The following is a 23,424-nucleotide window of genomic DNA, read 5'->3' as shown; positions in this document are numbered from 1 at the left end:
CTGGGTGGGTTCAATTCAAACTGGGTGGGTTCAATTCAAACTGGGTGGGTTCAATTCAAACTGGGTGGGTTCAATTCAAACTGGGTGAGTTCAATTCAAACTGGGTGGGTTCAATTCCAGTTCAGTTAATTTAGGAAGTAAACTGAGAAATGTTATTGGAATTTCAACTTGCTTTCTGAATTGAATCAACCCTGATGGTTACCACACACTTGTTAAAGAAACAGTTTTTTCTCTCTGTCTCTTTCTCTCTGTCTCTTTCTCTCTCTCTCTCTCTCTCTCTCTCTCTCTCTCTCTCTCTCTCTCTCTCTAGCTCCTCGGAGTGGAACAGCGTAGATTTTTCTGAGCGTGACGTTGTGAAAGCAGACGATGGAGAGTTCTGGTAAAGTGTTTTTCTACAGCACTCAACGGGCCAGCCCATAATTATATCCCAAGGATCTGTTATTTTAATTATTTATTTTCTTATTTTTTAGCTCCCTTACGGCCACTTAAGCAACATGTTATAATCTCATTATCCTAAGTATCTGTTATGATTAAAGTTGTGTGGGTCTTTGCCAAGGTGTGCCTGGGTTTAACCGTGAGTGTCGTGTCATGGCTTGTGTCTGATCAAATTAGCTGTGTTGCTTTGTATTGTGAATTGTGTGTGTGTATATATATATATATTAGTATTTTTTTTACAGACAGGCAAATCAGGTTATTGCTTGGAGAATATTGAACTGGCAAATGTCATTTCTGTTTTGTGGTGTTTTTGTGATCTGTGTTCTGTTCCACAGGTTGGATTTCACAGTCTGTGTTAATACTGTATATATAATATAAAGGCCATTTATCTAATGTGTCCCCAGGCTATTGAGCACAGAGGCCTCAGTGGGAGTGACTAAAGAATTCTACCGTGGAATTCTGTGGTCACGCCCAACTTACTGAGGAAAGTATTAGTCATCCGTTTCATTTTAGCGAATCACGCGACTCCCATGGCGATGCTACAAATAGAGGCGAGACCCAACATGTATGGGGGAAGATGATTGGTTGGTAGATGAAGCTGATTGAGACAGCTGGAAGTTTCTCCTAACGAACGCCAAGTTTAAAATGTAAATACCATTGAAGTGCTTACTTCCGAGCTCTTTCCCATCAACGTTGCAGATAACAGAGTAGCAACAGCATATATGATGTGTGTGTGGATGCACGTTATATGTGTGGGAGCATATGTAGTGTGTGTGGTTTGACCCACCAGGCTCTTCGTACATCAAAACAATTTTTTTTATATAGCCCTTCGTATATCAGCTGATATCTCAAAGTGCTGTTCAGAAACCCAGCTGAAAACCCCAAACAATGCAGGTGTAGAAGCACAATGAGATAATGAGATACTTTTATTGAAAGAAACTTATATTGATTTTTTAAATTTTACCTTTATTTAACTAGGCAAGTCAGTTAAGAACAAATTCTTATTTTCAATGACAGCCTCGGAACAGTGGGTTAACTGCCTGTTCAGGGGCAGAACGACAGATTCGTACCTTGTCAGCTTGGGGATTTGAACTTGCAACCTTCCGGTTACTAGTCCAACGCTCTAACCACTAGGCTACCCTGCCACCTCTACACTCTAACCACTAGGCTACCTGCCGTCCCTACACTCTAACCACTAGGCTACCTGCCGTCCCTACACTCTAACCACTAGGCTACCTGCCGTCCCTACACTCTAACCACTAGGCTACCTGCCGTCCCTACACTCTAACCACTAGTCTACCTGCCGTCCCTACACTCTAACCACTAGGCTACCTGCCGTCCCTACACTCTAACCACTAGGCTACCTGCCGTCCCTACACTCTAACCACTAGGCTACCTGCCGTCCCTACACTCTAACCACTAGGCCACCCTGCCGTCCCTACACTCTAACCACTAGGCTACCTGCCGTCCCTACACTCTAACCACTAGGCCACCCTGCCGCCCCTACACTCTAACCACTAGGCCACCCTGCCACCCCTACACTCTAACCACTAGGCTACCTGCCACCCCTACACTCTAACCACTAGGCCACCCTGCCACCCCTACACTCTAACCACTAGGCTACCTGCCACCCCTACACTCTAACCACTAGGCTACCTGCCGTCCCTACACTCTAACCACTAGGCCACCCTGCCACCCCTACACTCTAACCACTAGGCGACCCTGCCGTCCCTACACTCTAACCACTAGGCTACCCTGCCGTCCCTACACTCTAACCACTAGGCTACCCTGCCGTCCCTACACTCTAACCACTAGGCTACCTGCCGTCCCTACACTCTAACCACTAGGCTACCTACCGTCCCTACACTCTAACCACTAGGCTACCTGCCGTCCCTACACTCTAACTACTAGGCTACCTACCGTCCCTACACTCTAACCACTAGGCTCCCTGCCGTCCCTACACTCTAACCACTAGGCTCCCTGCCGTCCCTACACTCTAACCACTAGGCTACCTGCCGTCCCTACACTCTAACCACTAGGCTACCTGCCGTCCCTACACTCTAACCACTAGGCTCCCTGCCGTCCCTACACTCTAACCACTAGGCTCCCTGCCGTCCCTACACTCTAACCACTAGGCCACCCTGCCGTCCCTACACTCTAACCACTAGGCTCCCTGCCGTCCCTACACTCTAACCACTAGGCTACCTGCCACCTCTACACTCTAACCACTAGGCTACCTGCCGTCCCTACACTCTAACCACTAGGCCACCCTGCCGTCCCTACACTCTAACCACTAGGCCACCCTGCCGTCCCTACACTCTAACCACTAGGCCACCCTGCCACCCCATTGGAATCAAACCCACTGTCCTGTTCTTACAAGTTCCGTGATTTGATTTGTGTGTTAAAGAATAATAGTTTCCCGACTTGATCTTTACAGGTTGTCTCTCTCTGACTTGGTGTTGCTACGTGTCTTTACAGGTTGTCTCTCTCTGACTTGGTGTTGCTACGTGTCTCTACAGGTTGTCTCTCTCTGACTTGGTGTTGCTACGTGTCTTTACAGGTTGTCTCTCTCTGACTTGGTGTTGCTACGTGTCTTACAGGATGTCTCTCTCTGACTTGGTGTTGCTACGTGTCTTTACAGGTTGTCTCTCTCTGACTTGGTGTTGCTACGTGTCTTTACTGGATGTCTCTCTCTGACTTGGTGTTGCTACGTGTCTTTACAGGTTGTCTCTCTCTCTGACTTGGTGTTGCTACGTGTCTTTACAGGTTGTCTCTCTCTGACTTGGTGTTGCTACGTGTCTTTACAGGTTGTCTCTCTCTGACTTGGTGTTGCTACGTGTCTCTACAGGATGTCTCTCTGACTTGGTGTTGCTACGTGTCTTTACTGGATGTCTCTCTGACTTGGTGTTGCTACGTGTCTTTACAGGTTGTCTCTCTCTGACTTGGTGTTGCTACGTGTCTTTACAGGTTGTCTCTCTCTGACTTGGTGTTGCTACGTGTCTTTACAGGTTGTCTCTCTCTGACTTGGTGTTGCTACGTGTCTTTACAGGTTGTCTCTCTCTGACTTGGTGTTGCTACGTGTCTTTACAGGTTGTCTCTCTCTGACTTGGTGTTGCTACGTGTCTTTACAGGTTGTCTCTCTCTGACTTGGTGTTGCTACGTGTCTTTACAGGTTGTCTCTCTCTGACTTGGTGTTGCTACGTGTCTCTACAGGATGTCTCTCTCTGACTTGGTGTTGCTACGTGTCTTTACAGGTTGTCTCTCTCTGACTTGGTGTTGCTACGTGTCTTTACTGGATGTCTCTCTCTGACTTGGTGTTGCTACGTGTCTTTACAGGTTGTCTCTCTCTCTGACTTGGTGTTGCTACGTGTCTTTACAGGTTGTCTCTCTCTGACTTGGTGTTGCTACGTGTCTTTACAGGTTGTCTCTCTCTGACTTGGTGTTGCTACGTGTCTTTACTGGATGTCTCTCTCTGACTTGGTGTTGCTACGTGTCTTTACAGGTTGTCTCTCTCTGACTTGGTGTTGCTACGTGTCTTTACAGGTTGTCTCTCTGACTTGGTGTTGCTACGTGTCTTTACAGGTTGTCTCTCTCTGACTTGGTGTTGCTACGTGTCTTTACAGGTTGTCTCTCTCTGACCTGGTGTTGCTACGTGTCTTTACAGGTTGTCTCTCTCTGACTTGGTGTTGCTACGTGTCTTTACAGGTTGTCTCTCTCTGACTTGGTGTTGCTACGTGTCTCTACAGGATGTCTCTCTCTGACTTGGTGTTGCTACGTGTCTTTACAGGTTGTCTCTCTCTGACTTGGTGTTGCTACGTGTCTCTACAGGATGTCTCTCTCTGACTTGGTGTTGCTACGTGTCTTTACAGGTTGTCTCTCTCTGACTTGGTGTTGCTACGTGTCTTTACTGGATGTCTCTCTCTGACTTGGTGTTGCTACGTGTCTTCACAGGTTGTCTCTCTCTGACTTGGTGTTGCTACGTGTCTCTACAGGATGTCTCTCTCTGACTTGGTGTTGCTACGTGTCTTTACTGGATGTCTCTCTCTGACTTGGTGTTGCTACGTGTCTTTACTGGATGTCTCTCTCTGACTTGGTGTTGCTACGTGTCTTCACAGGATGTCGTACACGGACTTCATGAAGAATTACCATCGTCTGGAGATCTGCACTCTGACCCCTGACACCCTGACCTCCGATGATACAAAACAATGGAGTGTGACCAACTACGACGGGGCCTGGAGGAAAGGATCGACCGCAGGAGGATGCAGGAATAATGCCCGTAAAGCACGCCCCATACACACAGGCACACACACCACAGGAGGCTGTTTACGGGAGGGCAGCTCATAATAATCACTGGAATTGAGTAAATGGAATGGAGTAAATGGAATGGTGTTAATGGAATGGTGTTAATGGAATGGGAGTAAATGGAATGGGAGTAAATGGAATGGAGTGAATGGAATGGGAGTAAACGGAATGGGAGTAAACGGAATGGGAGTAAATGGAATGGGAGTAAATGGAATGGGGGTAAATGGAATGGGGGTAAATGGAATGGGAGTAAATGGAATGGGAGTAAATGGAATGGGAGTAAATGGAATGGGAGTAAACGGAATGTGAGTAAATGGAATGGGAGTAAATGGAATGGGGGTAAACGGAATGGGAGTAAATGGAATGGGAGTAAATGGAATGGGAGTAAATGGAATGGGAGTAAATGGAATGGGAGTAAATGGAATGGGAGTAAATGGAATGGGAGTAAACGGAATGGGAGTAAACGGAATGGGAGTAAACGGAATGGGAGTAAACGGAATGGGAGTAAACGGAATGGGAGTAAACGGAATGGGAGTAAACGGAATGGTATCATACATCTGGAAACCATATGTATTTTGAGTTCCATACCATTCCATTAATTCAGTCCCAGCCATTACTATGAGACTGTCCTCCCCAATTGAGGTGTCACCAACCTCCTGTGACTCACACAGACAGTTTCCTCAGCCATAGAAGTGGAGTCTTTAGGTCAAACGTCAGGCTAAATCCATGCAGTGGAAATGGCCCACGAGTATAAATAAAACACCTTCTGTTCTATTGTCTCCATCAACCCAACCCTCATATTGACCCTGGTCAATCTCTACTCCCACAGATCCTTCCACAAATCCTTCCACAGACACCTAAAAATGTTGTTTGTTTTTTTACCACAAACACACCTCAACCGTACACTACAAGTCATTCTTTATAACAGTGCTCTCTTTCATAATAACCGTGGGCCCCCGCCTCCCCCCCGCCTCCCCCCCACAGACACGTTCTGGATGAATCCCCAGTTCAAGATCAATCTGGAAGAAGAGGATGACGACCCGGGGGATAATGAGGTGGGCTGTAGCTTTGTGGTGGGACTCATCCAGAAGAACAGAAGACGGATGAGGAAAGTTGGAGAGGACATGCATACCATCGGATTCGCCATCTATGAGGTGGGGCTTGTAGAGGGGGGGGGGCATCATTATAATACTAATTTATTAATAATATAATATATTAAGATCTGTTTGTGCTCTCGCCAATCAATCATTCCATCACTTATGTTTTATGATTCCCTGTTTACATAGTCAGCAGTTGTCACACCAAAAAGTGCTTTCCAGATACCCAGCCTAAAACCCCAAGGAGCAATGCAGAGGCAGAAGATAAAACTCCATTGCTATCCATGTCAAGCCATTGAGTTGGCAGGATAAACAGTCCAGCACTCGGGCTATATTAAACCCACTGCTGTCAGATAAATCCATAATTGATAACCAGTCCTGTCTGTTACTTTAATGTGATTTACAGTATACTATATTAAAATGTGACATTTAGCAGACACCTCTATCCAAAGTGTCTTAGTGACGTGCGCATGCATTTTAAGAATCGGTGGTCCCCGGTAATCAAACTCACATTTCTGCCGTTGCGAGCACCACGCTCTTCCAACTGAGCTGCAGAAGATTCCCCTCTGGCTGTGGCTGATGTAACATTAACATTATGTGACGTTTTTTTATTTAACGAGGCAAGTCAGTTAAGAACAAATTCTTATTTACAATGATGGCCTAGGAAAAGTGGGTTAACTGCCTTGTTCAGGGGCAGAACGAAAGATTTTTACCTTGTCAGCTCGGGGATTCGATCTTGCAACCTTTCAGTTACTAGTCCATCGCTCTGACCACTAGGTTACCTGCCGTCCCTACTCTCTAACCACTAGGCTACCTGCCGTCCCTACACTGACCACTAGGTTACCTGCCGTCCCTACTCTCTAACCACTAGGCTACCTGCCGTCCCTACACTGACCACTAGGTTACCTGCCGTCCCTACTCTCTAACCACTAGGCTACCTGCCGTCCCTACTCTCTAACCACTAGGCTACCTGCCGTCCCTACTCTCTAACCACTAGGCTACCTGCCGTCCATACGCTCTAACCACTAGGCTACCTGCCGTCCCTACGCTCTAACCACTAGGCTATCTGCCGTCCCGACACTCTAACCACTAGGCTACCTGCCTTCCCTACACTCTAACCACTAGGCTACCTGCCGTCTCTACACTCTAACCACTAGACTACCTGCCGTCCCTACACTCTAACCACTAGTCTACCTGCCGTCCCTACACTCTAACCACTAGGCTACCTGCCGTCCCTACACTCTAACCACTAGGCTACCTGCCGTCCCTACACTCTAACCACTAGACTACCTGCCGTCCCTACACTCTAACCACTAGGCTACCTGCCTTCCCTACACTCTAAACACTAGGCTACCTGCCGTCCCTACACTCTAACCACTAGGCTACCTGCCGTCCCTACACTCCAACCACTCTACCTGCTGATGTAACATTATGTGTTTCTACTCCCAGGTACCACAACAGTTCCACGGCCAGAGGGAGGTCCACCTGGATAAGAACTATTTCCTGACCCATGCCCAGAAGGCCCGCTCTGAGACCTTCATCAACCTGAGAGAGGTCAGCACCCGCTTCAAACTGCCCCCTGGAGAATACCTCATCGTCCCCTCCACCTTCGAGGCCGACCTGAATGCTGACTTCTGCCTTAGAGTGTTCTCAGAGAAACAGGCCCAATTTCAGTAAGGAGTGTGTGTGTGTGTGTGTGTGTGTGTGTGTGTGTGTGTGTGTGTGTGTGTGTGTGTGTGTGTGTGTGTGTGTGTGTGTGTGTGTGTGTGTGTGTGTGTGTGTGTGTGTGTGTGTGTGTGTACGTGTACGTGTGTGTGTTCAGTGATTCTTCCTGTAAAAGTTGCGTCATACTACAGCCCACCTTGCGGGCTGCCACAGAATTCTATGGCACGTTGTTTAAGTGTCCGCCATTGTTGCCATTAATGTTAGTTATTGCTAGTTTGACCACCAGAGGGCATCTTTGAGAAGCATTTGAATTTTTGTAATATTGGCTGTACTAGAGAATTTAAAACCATTTTATTTTTTGTCAGGACATGGTATATTGGATTGATTTTAAGAAATGTATCTTAATTAATTTGATTAATATTATGGTGTTTCTATTCCAAGAAAAACAAAACCCTCAGGGTTTCTTTTAGGAAAATATGGTGCTGTACAACGTGACCGTTTCCACACCCTAATTGTAGTCTAACCAATACCCAAACGGAGATTAAGGGGAAATAAAAATCTCATTGATTTATCAAGATCAGTCCCCATGCTCGTCTCAGAGCAGCGTGAAATGGTGCTGAAATAGTTGACACCCAGGTAGGCTATTGCTTCAAACCCTATTATAACAATTGGATGACGGGGGCCAGACCATAATAAGTATATAATATTAGCACAATTAAAGGTCCCCCCCCCCAAAAAAAAATATATATATATATATGACTGAGTCACTCAGCTTTATGTAGGTGAGGCTATATGACTGAGTCACTCAGCTTTATGTAGGTGCCGAGGCTATTTGACTGAGTCACTCAGCTTTATGTAGGTACAGAGGCTATATGACTGAGTCACTCAGCTTTATGTAGGTGTCGAGGCTATTTGACTGAGTCACTCAGCTTTATGTAGGTGCCGAGGCTATTTGACTGAGTCACTCAGCTTTATGTAGGTGTCGAGGCTATTTGACTGAGTCACTCAGCTTTATGTAGGTGTCGAGGCTATTTGACTGAGTCACTCAGCTTTATGTAGGTGTCGAGGCTATATGACTGAGTCACTCAGCTTTATGTAGGTGTCGAGGCTATTTGACTGAGTCACTCAGCTTTATGTAGGTGTCGAGGCTATATGACTGAGTCACTCAGCTTTATGTAGGTGCTGAGGCTATATGACTGAGTCACTCAGCTTTATGTAGGTGTTGAGGCTATATGACTGAGTCACTCAGCTTTATGTAGGTGATGAGGCTATATTGCTGAGTCACTCAGCTTTATGTAGGTGATGAGGCTATATGACTGAGTCACTCAGCTTTATGTAGGTGATGAGGCTATATTGCTGAGTCACTCAGCTTTATGTAGGTGCTGAGGCTATATGACTGAGTCACTCAGCTTTATGTAGGTGATGAGGCTATATGACTGAGTCACTCAGCTTTATGTAGGTGTCGAGGCTATATGACTGAGTCACTCAGCTTTATGTAGGTGATGAGGCTATATGACTGAGTCACTCAGCTTTATGTAGGTGATGAGGCTATATTGCTGAGTCACTCAGCTTTATGTAGGTGCTGAGGCTATATGACTGAGTCACTCAGCTTTATGTAGGTGAGGCTATATGACTGAGTCACTCAGCTTTATGTAGGTGCTGAGGCTATATGACTGAGTCACTCAGCTTTATGTAGGTGCCGAGGCTATTTGACTGAGTCACTCAGCTTTATGTAGGTGCCGAGGCTATTTGACTGAGTCACTCAGCTTTATGTAGGTGCCGAGGCTATTTGACTGAGTCACTCAGCTTTATCTAGCTGCCGAGGCTATATGACTGCGCCATCAACTTGATTATTTAGCAGACATCACTTGCAAATATTTAGTCAACACATATATCGTAAGAATATTATGGAATATAATTTACCATTTTCCTTTCTCTTAGAATAAAAACCTTAGTGGAACAACAGTTTTAGTGAGTAATACTGACGAGTATAAATAAGTGTTTTTCCGGGTGTGTGCGCGTGCAGGACAGAGGAAGACCAATTCTCACACTATTGTTCTAAATTCAATCACCTTCTTCATCCTCATCCTTCAATTAATTGATTTTCAATTTTGAAGTCGTGCACAATTATCAGTTTCTATTTGGTTTATGTCGCCCATTCATTCGTTGTCAGTTAGCGCCTTGGGACCCAAAAGCATAACCAGTGCTCTAACTCCCCCTTGTGGTGGTCTGGAGCAATGCAGCAGTGACGCAGAGTACCGTACTAAACCACATATTACCTCTAAATCCCGCAGAATAATCCCAAAATGTAGTTGAGCAACAATTGTATGTGTGTACATATGTGTTTAATGTATTTATTTCTCTGTTCCACAGCCACTGTGAAGACCGTGTAGAGGCTAAACTAGACAATGTAAGGAACCAAATCACACTATCACTACTATACCATGTGACTTATCCTATCACTACTACAGCATACCCTGTGACTTATCCTACCACATCTATACCCTGTGACTTATCCTATCACTACTATACCATGTGACTTATCCTATCACTACTACAGCATACCCTGTGACTTATCCTATCACTACTATACCCTGTGACTTATCCTACCACTTCTATACCCTGTGACTTATCCTATCACTACTATAGCATACCCTGTGACTTATCCTATTACTGCTATAGCATACCCTGTGACTTATCATATCACTACTATACCCTGTGACTTATCCTATCACTACTATACCCTGTGACTTATCCTACCACTACTATACCCTGTGACTTATCCTACCACTTCTATACCCTGTGACTTATCCTATCACTACTATAGCATACCCTGTGACTTATCCTACCACTTCTATACCCTGTGACTTATCCTACCACTACTATACCCTGTGACTTATCCTACCACTACTATACCCTGTGACTTATCCTACCACTTCTATACCCTGTGACTTATCCTATCACTACTACAGCATACCCTGTGACTTATCCTACCACTTCTATGCCCTGTGACTTATCCTATCACTACTATACCCTGTGACTTATCCTATCACTACTATAGCATACCCTGTGACTTATCCTATCACTACTATAGCATACCCTGTGACTTATCCTATCACTACTATAGCATACCCTGTGACTTATCCTATTACTGCTATAGCATACCCTGTGACTTATCCTATCACTACTATACCCTGTGACTTATCCTATCACTACTATAGCATACCCTGTGAATTATCCTATTACTGCTATAGCATACCCTGTGACTTATCCTATCACTACTATACCCTGTGATTATCCTATCATTACTATACCCTGTGACTACTATACCTTCCTACCACTACTATAGCCTGTGACTTATCTTACCACTCCTATACCCTGTGACTTATCCTATCACTACTATACCCTGTGACTTATCCTATCACTACTATACCCTGTGACTTATCCTATCACTACTATACCCTGTGACTTATCCTATCACTACTATACCCTGTGACTTATCCTACCACTTCTATACCCTGTGACTTATCCTATCACTACTATACCCTGTGACTTATCCTATTACTGCTATAACATACCCTGTGACTTATCCTATCACTACTATACCCTGTGACTTATCCTACCACTCCTATACCCTGTGACTTATCCTATCACTACTATACCCTGTGACTTATCCTATCACTACTATACCCTGTGACTTATCCTACCACTTCTATACCCTGTGACTTATCCTATCACTACTATACCCTGTGACTTATCCTACCACTTCTATACCCTGTGACTTATCCTATCACTACTATACCCTGTGACTTATCCTATCACTACTACACCCTGTGACTTATCCTATCACTACTATACCCTATGACTTATCCTATCACTACTATACCCTGTGACTTATCCTATCACTACTATACCCTGTGACTTATCCTATCACTACTATACCCTGTGACTTATCCTATCACTACTATACCCTGTGACTTATCCTATCACTACTATACCCTGTGACTTATCCTATCACTACTATACCCTGTGACTTATCCTATCACTACTATACCCTGTGACTTATCCTATCACTACTATACCCTGTGACTTATCCTATCACTACTATACCCTGTGACTTATCCTATCACTACTATACCCTGTGACTTATCCTATCACTACTATACCCTGTGACTTATCCTATCACTACTATACCCTGTGACTTATCCTATCACTACTATACCCTGTGACTTATCCTATCACTACTATACCCTGTGACTTATCCTATCATTACTATACCCTGTGACTACTATACCTTCCTACCACTACTATAGCCTGTGACTTATCTTATCACTACTATAGCCTATGACTTATCCTATCACTACTATACCCTGTGACTTATCCTATCACTACTATACCCTGTGACTTATCCTATCATTACTATACCCTGTGACTTTTCCTATCACTACTATAGCATACCCTGTGACTTATCCTATCACTACTATACCCTGTGACTTATCCTATCACTACTATACCCTGTGACTTTTCCTATCACTACTATAGCATACCCTGTGACTTATCCTATCACTACTATACCCTGTGACTTATCCTATCACTACTATACCCTGTGACTTATCCTATCACTACTATACCCTGTGACTTATCCTATCATTACTATACCCTGTGACTACTATACCTTCCTACCACTACTATAGCCTGTGACTTATCTTATCACTACTATAGCCTATGACTTATCCTATCACTACTATACCCTGTGACTTATCAATGTGCTATAAGTGTTTTTCACTCCTATTTCCCCAGGACACTGTGTCTGAAGCGGAGGTTGATGCTGGGTTCAGAGGTCTCTTCGCAAAGCTGGCTGGAAAAGTGAGTTGTACTCACCGTTATCACTGAGGGGGAAAAAGGCTTCAGTAGTGAGTGTATGTCACGTGGGGTGTTTACACACACCTCATTTCTGTCGCCGTACAATTACCACCTTTTTAAATACAGGACTAAAATAAAACATGTTCTTAAAGGGGCGGAGCATGGAAATAAAATACACACATATCATCAACAGTTTATTTTCCCGGCTGAGTTACATAATTCACAACAACAATATGTTGCCTTCGGTGCTCCTGTTACTTGAATCCCCAGCAGCTCTCGTACATATCTTTATCACTGGACCGATTTCAAAACATTGGAAACAGATCAACAATTCAATACGTCGAACAAATGTAACTCATTTATAGAGGTATTGTGCAACACTAGTTTTTTTTATATATATATATAGAAGGGCGTGACCAGGGAGAAGTGGAGCAGGTCAATGACACTGACACCACAGAAACAACATACTGTACTTTACAATCACACAGCTGCTTCTCTCACCGTTCTTGTTCTCCCTGTGCACGCCAACCTACACACAGTAATGGGAATCTGCTGAAGAGGAGCAAACAGACAGGTTAAATACAGAAAGCCACACCCTTAATTTACAATCAACTACACCTGGCAACGAGAAAGAAGCTCTGTGTTCACAACTCAACAGTTCCACCCTGTGACATAAACCTCGTCACTGCGGCCATGTGGGTCTTACTGGGGTACGGACGCATAAATCCCCCCCAAAAATCTACCGTTGACGGCCATTTCAAATTAGCCGCAAGGTTGCCTTGTTAAACTAAATACCATGACTGTTTTCACATTAGCTTGGAATGATTTTTTGAAATGTCCAATACAACATACTTTGGTGATATCGTTATCAACTTACTACCTACCCCTTAATAAAAATATAAACGTTTGTGTGCGGGGTTAGCTATTAGCATGCTAACACTCATTAATTAAGACAGGCTGAATAGCTAGCTGTTGCTAGCATTCACTGGTTGAAGTAACTTTTGAGGGTAATGCAGTTGACTCGTGACTACGACATGAATATCTATCATTCACGACATTTTGATCAGGAGCGATAATCCATCTTTAATAAAAATAAAAAATAAAAATATTTTGTTGTTGTTCGTTTATTATATTCGTTAATATTTTGTTGTTGTTCAATTCAAGCTTGGCTGAAATGCTTTCAACGGGGAAAGATTGGCTTCCGTTATTTTGTTGAAAATGTCTCTTTTCCCGTGTGAGGGAAACCTTACATAAGAGTTGTAATTTTTGTGACTGTCACTTGTTTCTAGGACATGGAGATTTCAGCAGCTGAGCTCCAGTCGATTCTCAACAAAATCATAGCTAAACGTGAGTGAAGTGCATATATATATGCTTTCTTTCCCGTCATGATTCGTATTTGTACCGTACATATACTGCACACTGTTTTATGTAGAGTGGAAGTCTGCAGAAGTCCTAACTCTTTGTCTCCTCTACAGGAACGGACATAAAGACGGACGGTTTCAGCCTGGAAACAGCCAGAGTCATGGTCAACCTCATGGACGTATCCTATACAGCAGGGTAGCCTAGTGGTTAGAGTGTAGAGGCGGCAGCGTAGCCTAGTGGTTAGAGTGTAGAGGCGGCAGCGTAGCCTAGTGGTTAGAGCGTTGGACTAGTAACCGGAAGGTTGCAAGTTCAAACCCCCGAGCTGACAAGGTAAAAATCTGTCCTTCTGCCTCTGAACAGGCAGTTAACCCACTGTTCCCAGGCCGTCATTGAAAATAATAATTTGTTCTTAACTGACTTGCCGAGTTAAATAAAGGTAAAATATAAATAAATTCACAGCGCCACTAGATTCAGACCTGGGTTTAAATACTATTTACAATGTCTCAGTTACTTTCAGAAAGTTAGTATCCAGATGTATTTTATTTGAAAAGACAAGTAGTTTAATATTTGAAATTGTATTTGGAAAATACAGTGACTCAAACACACTCCTGTGTGTTTAACCCTGGTATTTCAAAATGGTATGTGAAAAAAGTTTGAGAAAATAATTGTAAATACAATTTGGTCAACTATTATTTTTTTTTTTTAGAAATAACCGTTAAAATACTCAAATAAAATTACTTGTTTTGGGCTGTGTTTTCTGAAAATACACAAATACACCCTCAAAAAATGGTATTTTAAGTACCAGATTCTCAAATACACATGTATTTGAACCCAGGTATGGCTACATCACAGTGATTTATATACTGTGTCTGTGTCTATATAAAGAATGGTATTCTAGATCTAGAATGGTATTCTAGAATGGTGTTCTAGATCTAGAATGGTATTCTAGCTTGAGATCTGCACACTGTGCATAACTTGACACATGAAAGTTTTTAGTTTGGAATGTTCTGGTTTCTTGGGCTTCCTGATGTCCGGATACTTGTTGAGCCTTAACCGCCCTACAGGACAATGGTAACGGACAACTGGGGCTGGGAGAATTTGCGACACTGTGGAAGAAGATCCAGAGATACTTGGTGAGGTTCTAGTGTTTGTGTTACTGCTGTGGTAGCTCTGGTCCATGGTGTTACGTACAACTTCAGCGTCCGCAAGCTGCACGTAACCCCTTGGACCAGAGCTAATTCTGTATTATTTGTGTTGTGTAAGAATGGACAGCCTATATACGAGTGTTTACTTTACAGAGAGTTGTGTGTGTGTTACAGTGTTCAGTGTAGTGTGTTTTACAGTGTAGTGTGTGTTTTACACAGTGCAATCTGATTATAACCCTTCCTTATTCCCCATCTATCTCGTCAGTGTAGTGTGTGTTTTGCAGTGTGTGTGTGTGTGTGTGTGTTTTGCAGTGTAGTGTGTGTTTTACAGTGTAGTGTGTTTTACAGAGTTCACAGTGTGTGTTTTAGTGTTCAGTATAGTGTGTGTTTTACAGTGTTTACAGTGTTCACATTGTAGTGTGTATTTTTCAGTGTAGTGTGTGTGTTTCAGTGTAGTGTGTGTTTTACAGTGTTCAGTGTCGTGTGTGCTTTACAGTGTAGTGTGTGTGTGTGTGTGTGTATTTTACAGTGTTCAGTGTAGTGTGTTTTACAGTGTTGTGTGTGCTTTACCCTTCCTTATTCCCCCTCCATCCCGTCATCCATCCCTTCCTTTTCCCCCTCCATCCCTTCCTTATTCCCCCTCCATCCTGTCATCCATCCCTTCCTTTTCCCCCTCCATCCCTTCCTTATTCCCCCTCCATCCCGTCATCCATCCCTTCCTTATTCCCCCTCTATCTCGTCATCCATCCCTTCCTTATTCCCCCTCCATCCCGTCATCCATCCCTTCCTTATTCCCCCTCTATCTCGTCATCCATCCCTTCCTTATTCCCCCTCCATCCCATCATCCATCCCTTCCTTATTCCCCTCCATCCCGTCATCCATCCCTTCCTTATTGACCCTCCATCCCTCTCTCCATCCCTTCCTTCCTCTAGTGCATTTATAAGAAGAATGACATGGATAACTCTGGCATCATGAGTACCCCAGAAATGAGGATGGCCTTGAAGGATGCAGGTTTGTGGACATAAAATAAACTGAATTTTGTGCAACCAGAGACTCTGGGTTCACGCCCCAGGCTCTGTCGTAACCGGCCGCGACCGGGAGGTCCGTGGGGCGACGCACAATTGGCCTAGCGTCGTCCGGGTTAGGGAGGGTTTGGCCGGTAGGGATATCCTTGTCTCATCGCGCACCAGCGACTCCTGTGGCGGGCCGGGCGCAGTGCGCACTAACCAAGGTTGCCAGGTGTACGGTGTTTCCTCCGACACAGTGGTGCGGCTGGCTTGCGGGTTGGTTGGGTTGTGTATCGGAGGACGCATGACTTTCAACCTTCGTCTCTCCCGAGCCCATATGGGAGTTGTAGCGATGAGACAAGATAGTAGCTACTAACAATTGGATACCACGAAATTGGGGAGAAAAAGGGGTAAAACATCATTTTTTAAAATAACTAATCTATGAAGATATTCCATAACTGCCATAAAAAAAAAATATTATTTAAAAAAATATATATAAAAAAATACAAAAAAACATACGTTCTTCGCATTTTCAAAGAGTCCATTTAGTAAGGCCCACGTCCATAGAGACACATACCATCTCTACTGGTAGTACTGCTACTACCAGCAGTTCTACACCTGCACCTGTCGACGACACGAGCTGTTCTGCTTCCATGAGCACATCCAATGCTAGCATCAGTAATTCTACATTTGTTGTTTGCCCAGCTAGCATGGACACTGACAGTTGTGAATCTGATGCAGCCGAAGAGCTACTGCCCCCTTACCAGAGAAAGCACCGAACAACAGACAGGGACGTTGGACCATCAAAGCGGCGCAAATATGATGAGAATTACATTGATTTTGGGGTTCACTTATATTGGGAGTAGTGCCTTTCCTCAACCACAGTGTGTTATATGTGCAAAAGTATCACCTCACAACTCGATGAAACCTTCACTCCTGCACAGTCATTTAGAAACAAAACATGCCAATTTGAAAAATAATCCACAGGAGAATGTTGAGTGAGAATTAAGACTGATTTCGAGTAGTAAGACATGTATAAAAGCAACAGATACCATTAATAAGAAGGGCCTAGAAGAGTCCTATATGGTGAGCTACCGAGTGGCTAGGACAGACAAGCCCCTTACTATTGGGGAGGACTTCATTCTTCCTGCTGCCACAGATATGGCTGGGACAATACTGGGTGGTAAAGGCCCAGAAAACTATACAGACAATGCCTGCATCAAATAACACTGTTTCACGATGCATCAGTCAACAGACATGGCCTGGCACAGCTCCTGGTATATGTCTGTTACAGTTGGATGAGTCAACAGACGTGGCCTGGCACAGCTCCTGGTATATGTCTGTTACAGCTGGATGAGTCAACAGACGTGGCGGGCCTGGCACAGCTCCTGGTATATGTCTGTTACAGCTGGAGGAGTCAACAGACGTGGAGGGCCTGGCACAGATCCTGGTATATGTCTGTTACAGCTGGATGAGTCAAAAGACGTGGCGGGCCTGGCACAGCTCCTGGTATATGTCTGTTACAGCTGGATGAGTCAACAGACGTGGCGGGCCTGGCACAGCTCCTGGTATATGTCTGTTACAGCTGGATGAGTCAACAGGCCTGGCACAGCTCCTGGTATATGTCTTTTACAGCTGGATGAGTCAACAGACGTGGCGGGCCTGGCACAGCTCCTGGTATATGTCCGTTACGTTTATGGTGGGTCAATTAAGGAAGACATCCTCTTCTGCAAACCACTGGAAACCAGGACAACAGAAGAGGATATTGTTAAAGTACTGGACAGCTTTGTGACATCAAATGGACTTTGGTGGTCAGGATGTGTTGGTATCTGTACTGATGGTGCAAAAGCCATGACAGGGAGACATAGTGGAGTGGTAACGCCCATTCAAGCAGTTGCTCCCGACACCACTTGGGTACACTGCAGCATCCACCGAGAGGCTCTTGCTGCCAAGGGAATGCCTGACAGCTTGAAAGACGTTTTGGACACTACAGTGAAAATAATTAACTTTGTTAAAGCAAGGCCCCTGAACTCTCGTGTATTTTCTGCACTATGCAATGATGTAGGCATCAACCATGAAACGCTTTTACAACATTCAGAAGTGCGCTGGTTATCAACGGGCAAAGCTTCATGTTTTCTTTACTGACCATCATTTTCACTTGTCTGACCGCTTGCATGATGACCAGTTTCTCACACGACTGGCCTGTCTGAGTGAAGTTTTTTCTCGCCTTAATGATCTGAATCTAGGATTACATGGGACTCTCCGCAACTATATTCTATGTGCGGGACCAAATTGATGCTATGATTAAAAAGTTGGAGCCCTTCTCTGTCTGCATTTAACAAGGACAACACACGTCTTTCCATCATTGTATGATTTGTGTGCAAATGAACTCGAGCTTACGGACAATGTCAAATGTGATATAGCGAAGCACCTAAGTGAGTTGGCTGCACAATTACGCAGGTACTTTCCCGAAACGGACGACACAAACAACTGGATTCGTTATCCCTTTCATGCCTCCAGTCCACTTACCCATATCTGCACAAGAGAGCCTCATAGAAATTGCACAAATTGCAACAAGCGGTTCTGTGAAAATGGAATTTAATCAGAAGCCACTGTCAGATTTCTGGATTGGGCTGCGCTCAGAGTATCCTGCCTTGGCAAATCACGCTGTTAAGACACTGATGCCCTTTGCAACCACGTACCTATGTGAGAGTGGAGTTTCGACCCTCACTAGCATGAAAACTAAATACAGGCACAGACTGTGTGTGGAAAATGATTTAAGACTGAGACTCTCTCCAATACAACCCAACCCTGCAGAGTTATGTGCATCCTTTCAAACACACCCATCTCATTAACCTGTGGTGAGTTATTCACCATTATAGATGAACAAATAAGGTTTTATATGTAAGATGGTTAAATAAAGAGCAAAAGTATTGATTATTATCATTTGTGCCCTGGTCACATAAGAGCTCTTTGTCACTTCCCACGAGTCGGGTTGTGACAAAAACTCACAACGGATTCTTATGTTTAATAAATGTATCGTATAGTGTGTGTGTGGAAGGCTTACAATGTTAGCAAAAAACAACATTAGAGAGTGTGCTGACCCTGGTGCTAGTTGGGGTACAGCTGACCCTGGGGCTAGAGGGGGTACAGCTGACCCTGGGGCTAGATGGGGTACACAGCTGACCCTGGGGCTAGAGGGGGTACAGCTGACCCTGGGGCTAGAGGGGGTACAGCTGACCCTGGTGCTAGTTGGGGTACAGCTGACCCTGGGGCTAGAGGGGGTACAGCTGACCCTGGGGCTAGATGGGGTACACAGCTGACCCTGGTGCTAGAGGGGGTACACAGCTGACCCTGGTGCTAGATGGGGTACAGTTGACCCTGGGGCTAGATGTGGTACAGCTGACTCTGGTGCTAGAGGGGGTACACAGCTGACTCTGGTGCTAGAGGGGGTACACAGCTGACCCTGGTGCTAGAGGGGGTACACAGCTGACCCTGGGGCCAGAGGGGGTACACAGCTGACCCTGGGGCCAGAGGGGGTACACAGCTGACCCTGGGGCCAGAGGGTGTACAGCTGACCCTGGGGCCAGAGGGGGTACAGCTGACCCTGGGGCCAGAGGGGGTACAGCTGACCCTGGGGCCAGAGGGGGTACAGCTGACCCTGGGGCCAGAGGGGGTACAGCTGACCCTGGGGCCAGAGGGGGTACAGCTGACCCTGGTGCTAGAGGGGGTACAGCTGACCCTGGTGCTAGAGGGGGTACACAGGTGGAGGTTGAATGTTTGAAGGGGTACGAGACTATAAAAAGTTTGGGAACCACTGCTCTATGGGTTACATTCCCACAGGGATCACTGAGGGGCACTAAGGTAAAAACCTGTCGTTCTGCCCCTGAACAAGGCAGTTAACCCACTGTTCCCCTGAACAAGGCAGTTAACCCACTGTTCCCCTGAACAAGGCAGTTAACCCACTGTTCCCCTGAACAAGGCAGTTAACCCACTGTTCCCCTGAACAAGGCAGTTAACCCACTGTTCCCCTGAACAAGGCAGTTAACCCACTGTTCCCCTGAACAAGGCACCCGCCCCCCCCAAATTGAAGCATAAAAAATATAGCTTAGTATTTGAATAGTTAATTTAATTCAGTTATTATTACTCATCTTTATCAAGGCTGTCAATCATTTGGGACCCCACAGTAATATTCTATCTCCCACCAGGTTTCAGTCTGAACAACGCCATCCACCAGATTCTGGTTGTTCGGTATGGAGAGGCTGACATGACCATCGACTTTGATAACTTTGTCGCCTGCATCATGCGACTGGAGATGATGTTCAGTAAGTACAACGACGTCCTGTTTTAAAGCCACAATCCTGAATTTATGCTTTTCGCCCAAACGGCAGCACTTTGTTTTCCAATAAAGCTGAGTAATGGCCATGGAGTGGAACAGCAGTAAATATTGCAGATTGTACCTTTTTTTAATGTGTGGGTTACTTATTTTTTGGGGGGGGGTATGCTTTTCTTCTCTTTTATCTATTTAATTTCAGCTCAGGTTTACAAGCAGACAGTTTGACTCTCCACAGATAGGATTTATGGGATATAAATATGTCATAATGTATATTTTAATTCATAGCCATATCCAGGCAACAAAGTCATCAGTGTTCTCTTCCTGTCTTACCGTGTCGGGGTCATGTGGAGACTTCTCTCTTCTGAGAGGGTAGAGTGTGTGTTTATAGACTCTCTTATGCCTATACCTCTCTCTCTCTCTCTCTCTCTACCCTGCAGAAGTCTTCATGAAGATTGACACGGCTAATACTGGCTCTATTGAATTGGATATCCATCAGGTGAGAACCTTCAGCTTACTTTTATAATCAACTCATAAAGACAGCTTTTATGTTGTTGTTGGTGTTTTTCCAGTTCTAATGTATTGTTTTTGTTCTGTTTTTCTATTTTCAGTGGTTGTCATTTACCATGATCTAGAACACTGCAGACATAAAAAGAAGTCTGTAAATCTGTCAACTTTATGTGCCACAATTTGTTTTTTACAAAAATTGAAGCCAGGAGCGCAAGAGAGCCCTCTGCAAATCATGAAACCAAAGTGCCTTTTTATAGACGTTTATTTTGAAAACACGGTATTACATCACATCCTGTTTTAAATCTTTATTTGTTTTATTAGATGTAGCCTAGCTGTCTAGGCCTATTGAAAGTTGCTTACAGATTATACTTGTGTGATAAATGTATCACGGAGTTCCGATCCTTTTATGCAGATTTGTGTTGCTCATTTGGTCATGTTTTGAAAAGAAAATCCTTTCTATATGTCTCAAAGCTAATAAACACCATTATTATTATAGTGTCTTGTTTTATTTCGAACTTGTATCTATAGTTTTTAGTCCTATAAGCGCACCATGCATGTGGCCAGCTTTGAGACGGTCCATGCGCCCCTCCCCCGACGGACGGGGTTGGGTTTTCCGGGCGCAGTAGTATTGACCGAACGTACGGAACTTGCGCTTCTGTCGCCGCACCACAACCGCGTTGCAACGTTCTACGTTAAACACCCAGTACTGAGATTTATGCGATCTGAACACACAAAATACATTTTGATGAATTTAATGACATTTTGGGTGTTTCATTTTTGTACACCTGTGGAGTTCCCGACCGGTCATTAGAAATTAATGGGTGAGACTACAATTAGTGTATAAAATTGAGTTCAGCCACATGCCCATTCATCAGATGGACAAACGTCCTCTCCCAGACCCCCACATGCATGTGTGTTTGAGCGTGTAAACACACACACCTCACTCCCCTTCTTGGCTTCCATGGCAACCCCGACCGGAACCTTAACCCAATAGAATCTTTCCCCCATGGGAACCACACCCATTGGCATTCTCATAAACAATCGCAACATTGTTTCAATAATATATAGAACTTTTCTCGCAGCTCTGGTATATAAATCTTATATACACATTGACCAAACGATATACTGTATGTGAGGCTCTTGCTCACAATTCATTCTGTGGCAGCACATTGACCAAATGATATACTGTATGTGAGGCTCTTGATCATATCTTTGATCATGACACTGGTGAGGAGGAGAGAGTCCTTGTTCAACTTTGACACAAAGTAGTCTGTGATAAATAGCACAATATGTTTCATCTGGGTATTTGTTATAGTGAAAATAATCCATACATTATTTATTTTTACTCAAAAATTAGTTGTGAACTCAGGTCAATGAGGCCTACAGTCCATGAATAGCAAATAGAAGTTCAAAACTTGTAATGTTCACAAGAACTGAAGTTGGTAAAAAGACCTAACACAACATTAGGTGATAATATGTGTATTATTATGGATTTATAATCAGCTATAATGGGATGGTCATTTTGGACCGGGAACACAGAATTAATTAACATGAAACAAACACAACAGGAGGGTTAATCAGGTAAAATTTGAAGGAGGATGATTTAAATTTAAATTAAATAAAAATACAAATATTTCCAAAACTCTCAGAGATAATATTTTGTTAATCTGAAACAAAACCACACTGAGGAATTTATAAAAAGTTATAAATATATCATTGTGTATTTTGCAGTAATATTAGACACTTTTACACATAAATCAGCCAGTGTCATGTTTCTCTGAACCTCCACACTAGTTTGTTATGAGTGAGGAGTCCTGTTACACCCACAGTACTGAGTCCTGTTACACCCGCAGTACTGAGTCCTGTTACACCCACAGTACTGAGTCCTGTTACACCCGCAGTACTGAGTCCTGTTACACCCACAGTACTGAGTCCTGTTACACCCGCAGTACTGAGTCCTGTTACACCCGCAGTACTGAGTCCTGTTACACCCACAGTACTGAGGAGCCCCCAGTTACACCCACAGTACTGAGTCCTGTTACACCCACAGTACTGAGTCCTGTTATACCCACAGCACTGAGGAGCCCCCAGTTACACCCACAGTACTGAGGAGCCCCCAGTTACACCCACAGTACTGAGTCCTGTTACACCCACAGTACTGAGGAGCCCCCAGTTACACCCACAGTACTGAGGAGCCCCCAGTTACACCCACAGTACTGAGTCCTGTTACACCCACAGCACTGAGGAGCCCCCAGTTACACCCACAGTACTGAGGAGCCCCCAGTTACACCCACAGTACTGAGTCCTGTTACACCCGCAGTACTGAGTCCTGTTACACCCACAGCACTGAGGAGCCCCCAGTTACACCCACAGTACTGAGGAGCCCCCAGTTACACCCACAGTACTGAGGTGCCCCCAGTTACACCCACAGTACTGAGGAGCCCCCAGTTACACCCACAGTACTGAGGCGTCCTGTTACACCCACAGTACTGAGTCCTGTTACACCCACAGTACTGAGTCCTGTTACACCCACAGTACTGAGGAGTCCTGTTACACCCACAGTACTGAGTCCTGTTACACCCGCAGTACTGAGTCCTGTTACACCCACAACACTGAGGAGCCCCCAGTTACACCCACAGTACTGAGGAGTCCTGTTACACCCACAGTACTGAGGAGTCCTGTTACACCCACAGTACTGAGGCGTC

The 23,424-nt window shown here is 44.6% G+C and overlaps 1 protein-coding gene across 1 annotated transcript in view; it reads left to right on the top strand.

Annotated features, from left to right (window-relative positions):
• The window catches only part of LOC135505262 (calpain-2 catalytic subunit-like), a 44,558-nt gene extending 23,346 nt beyond the window's left edge, over positions 1 to 21,212 (top strand). Inside the window, exons 8-20 of the mRNA XM_064924471.1 lie at positions 311 to 379; positions 4,551 to 4,711; positions 5,722 to 5,891; positions 7,284 to 7,507; positions 9,873 to 9,909; positions 12,300 to 12,365; positions 13,652 to 13,709; positions 13,838 to 13,902; positions 14,789 to 14,857; positions 15,802 to 15,880; positions 20,085 to 20,201; positions 20,650 to 20,708; positions 20,821 to 21,212. Of these exons, the coding sequence (XP_064780543.1) occupies positions 311 to 379; positions 4,551 to 4,711; positions 5,722 to 5,891; positions 7,284 to 7,507; positions 9,873 to 9,909; positions 12,300 to 12,365; positions 13,652 to 13,709; positions 13,838 to 13,902; positions 14,789 to 14,857; positions 15,802 to 15,880; positions 20,085 to 20,201; positions 20,650 to 20,708; positions 20,821 to 20,844 (1,198 nt within the window). The 3' untranslated portion in view covers positions 20,845 to 21,212. The remainder of the gene's footprint in view (positions 1 to 310; positions 380 to 4,550; positions 4,712 to 5,721; positions 5,892 to 7,283; positions 7,508 to 9,872; positions 9,910 to 12,299; positions 12,366 to 13,651; positions 13,710 to 13,837; positions 13,903 to 14,788; positions 14,858 to 15,801; positions 15,881 to 20,084; positions 20,202 to 20,649; positions 20,709 to 20,820) is intronic.
• The last annotated feature ends 2,212 nt before the right edge of the window (positions 21,213 to 23,424 follow it).

This window comes from Oncorhynchus masou, chromosome 18, assembly GCF_036934945.1.
Source record: "Oncorhynchus masou masou isolate Uvic2021 chromosome 18, UVic_Omas_1.1, whole genome shotgun sequence".
NCBI classification, from domain to species: Eukaryota; Metazoa; Chordata; class Actinopteri; order Salmoniformes; family Salmonidae; genus Oncorhynchus; species Oncorhynchus masou.
This window is presented reverse-complemented; position numbering and strand designations above follow the sequence as displayed.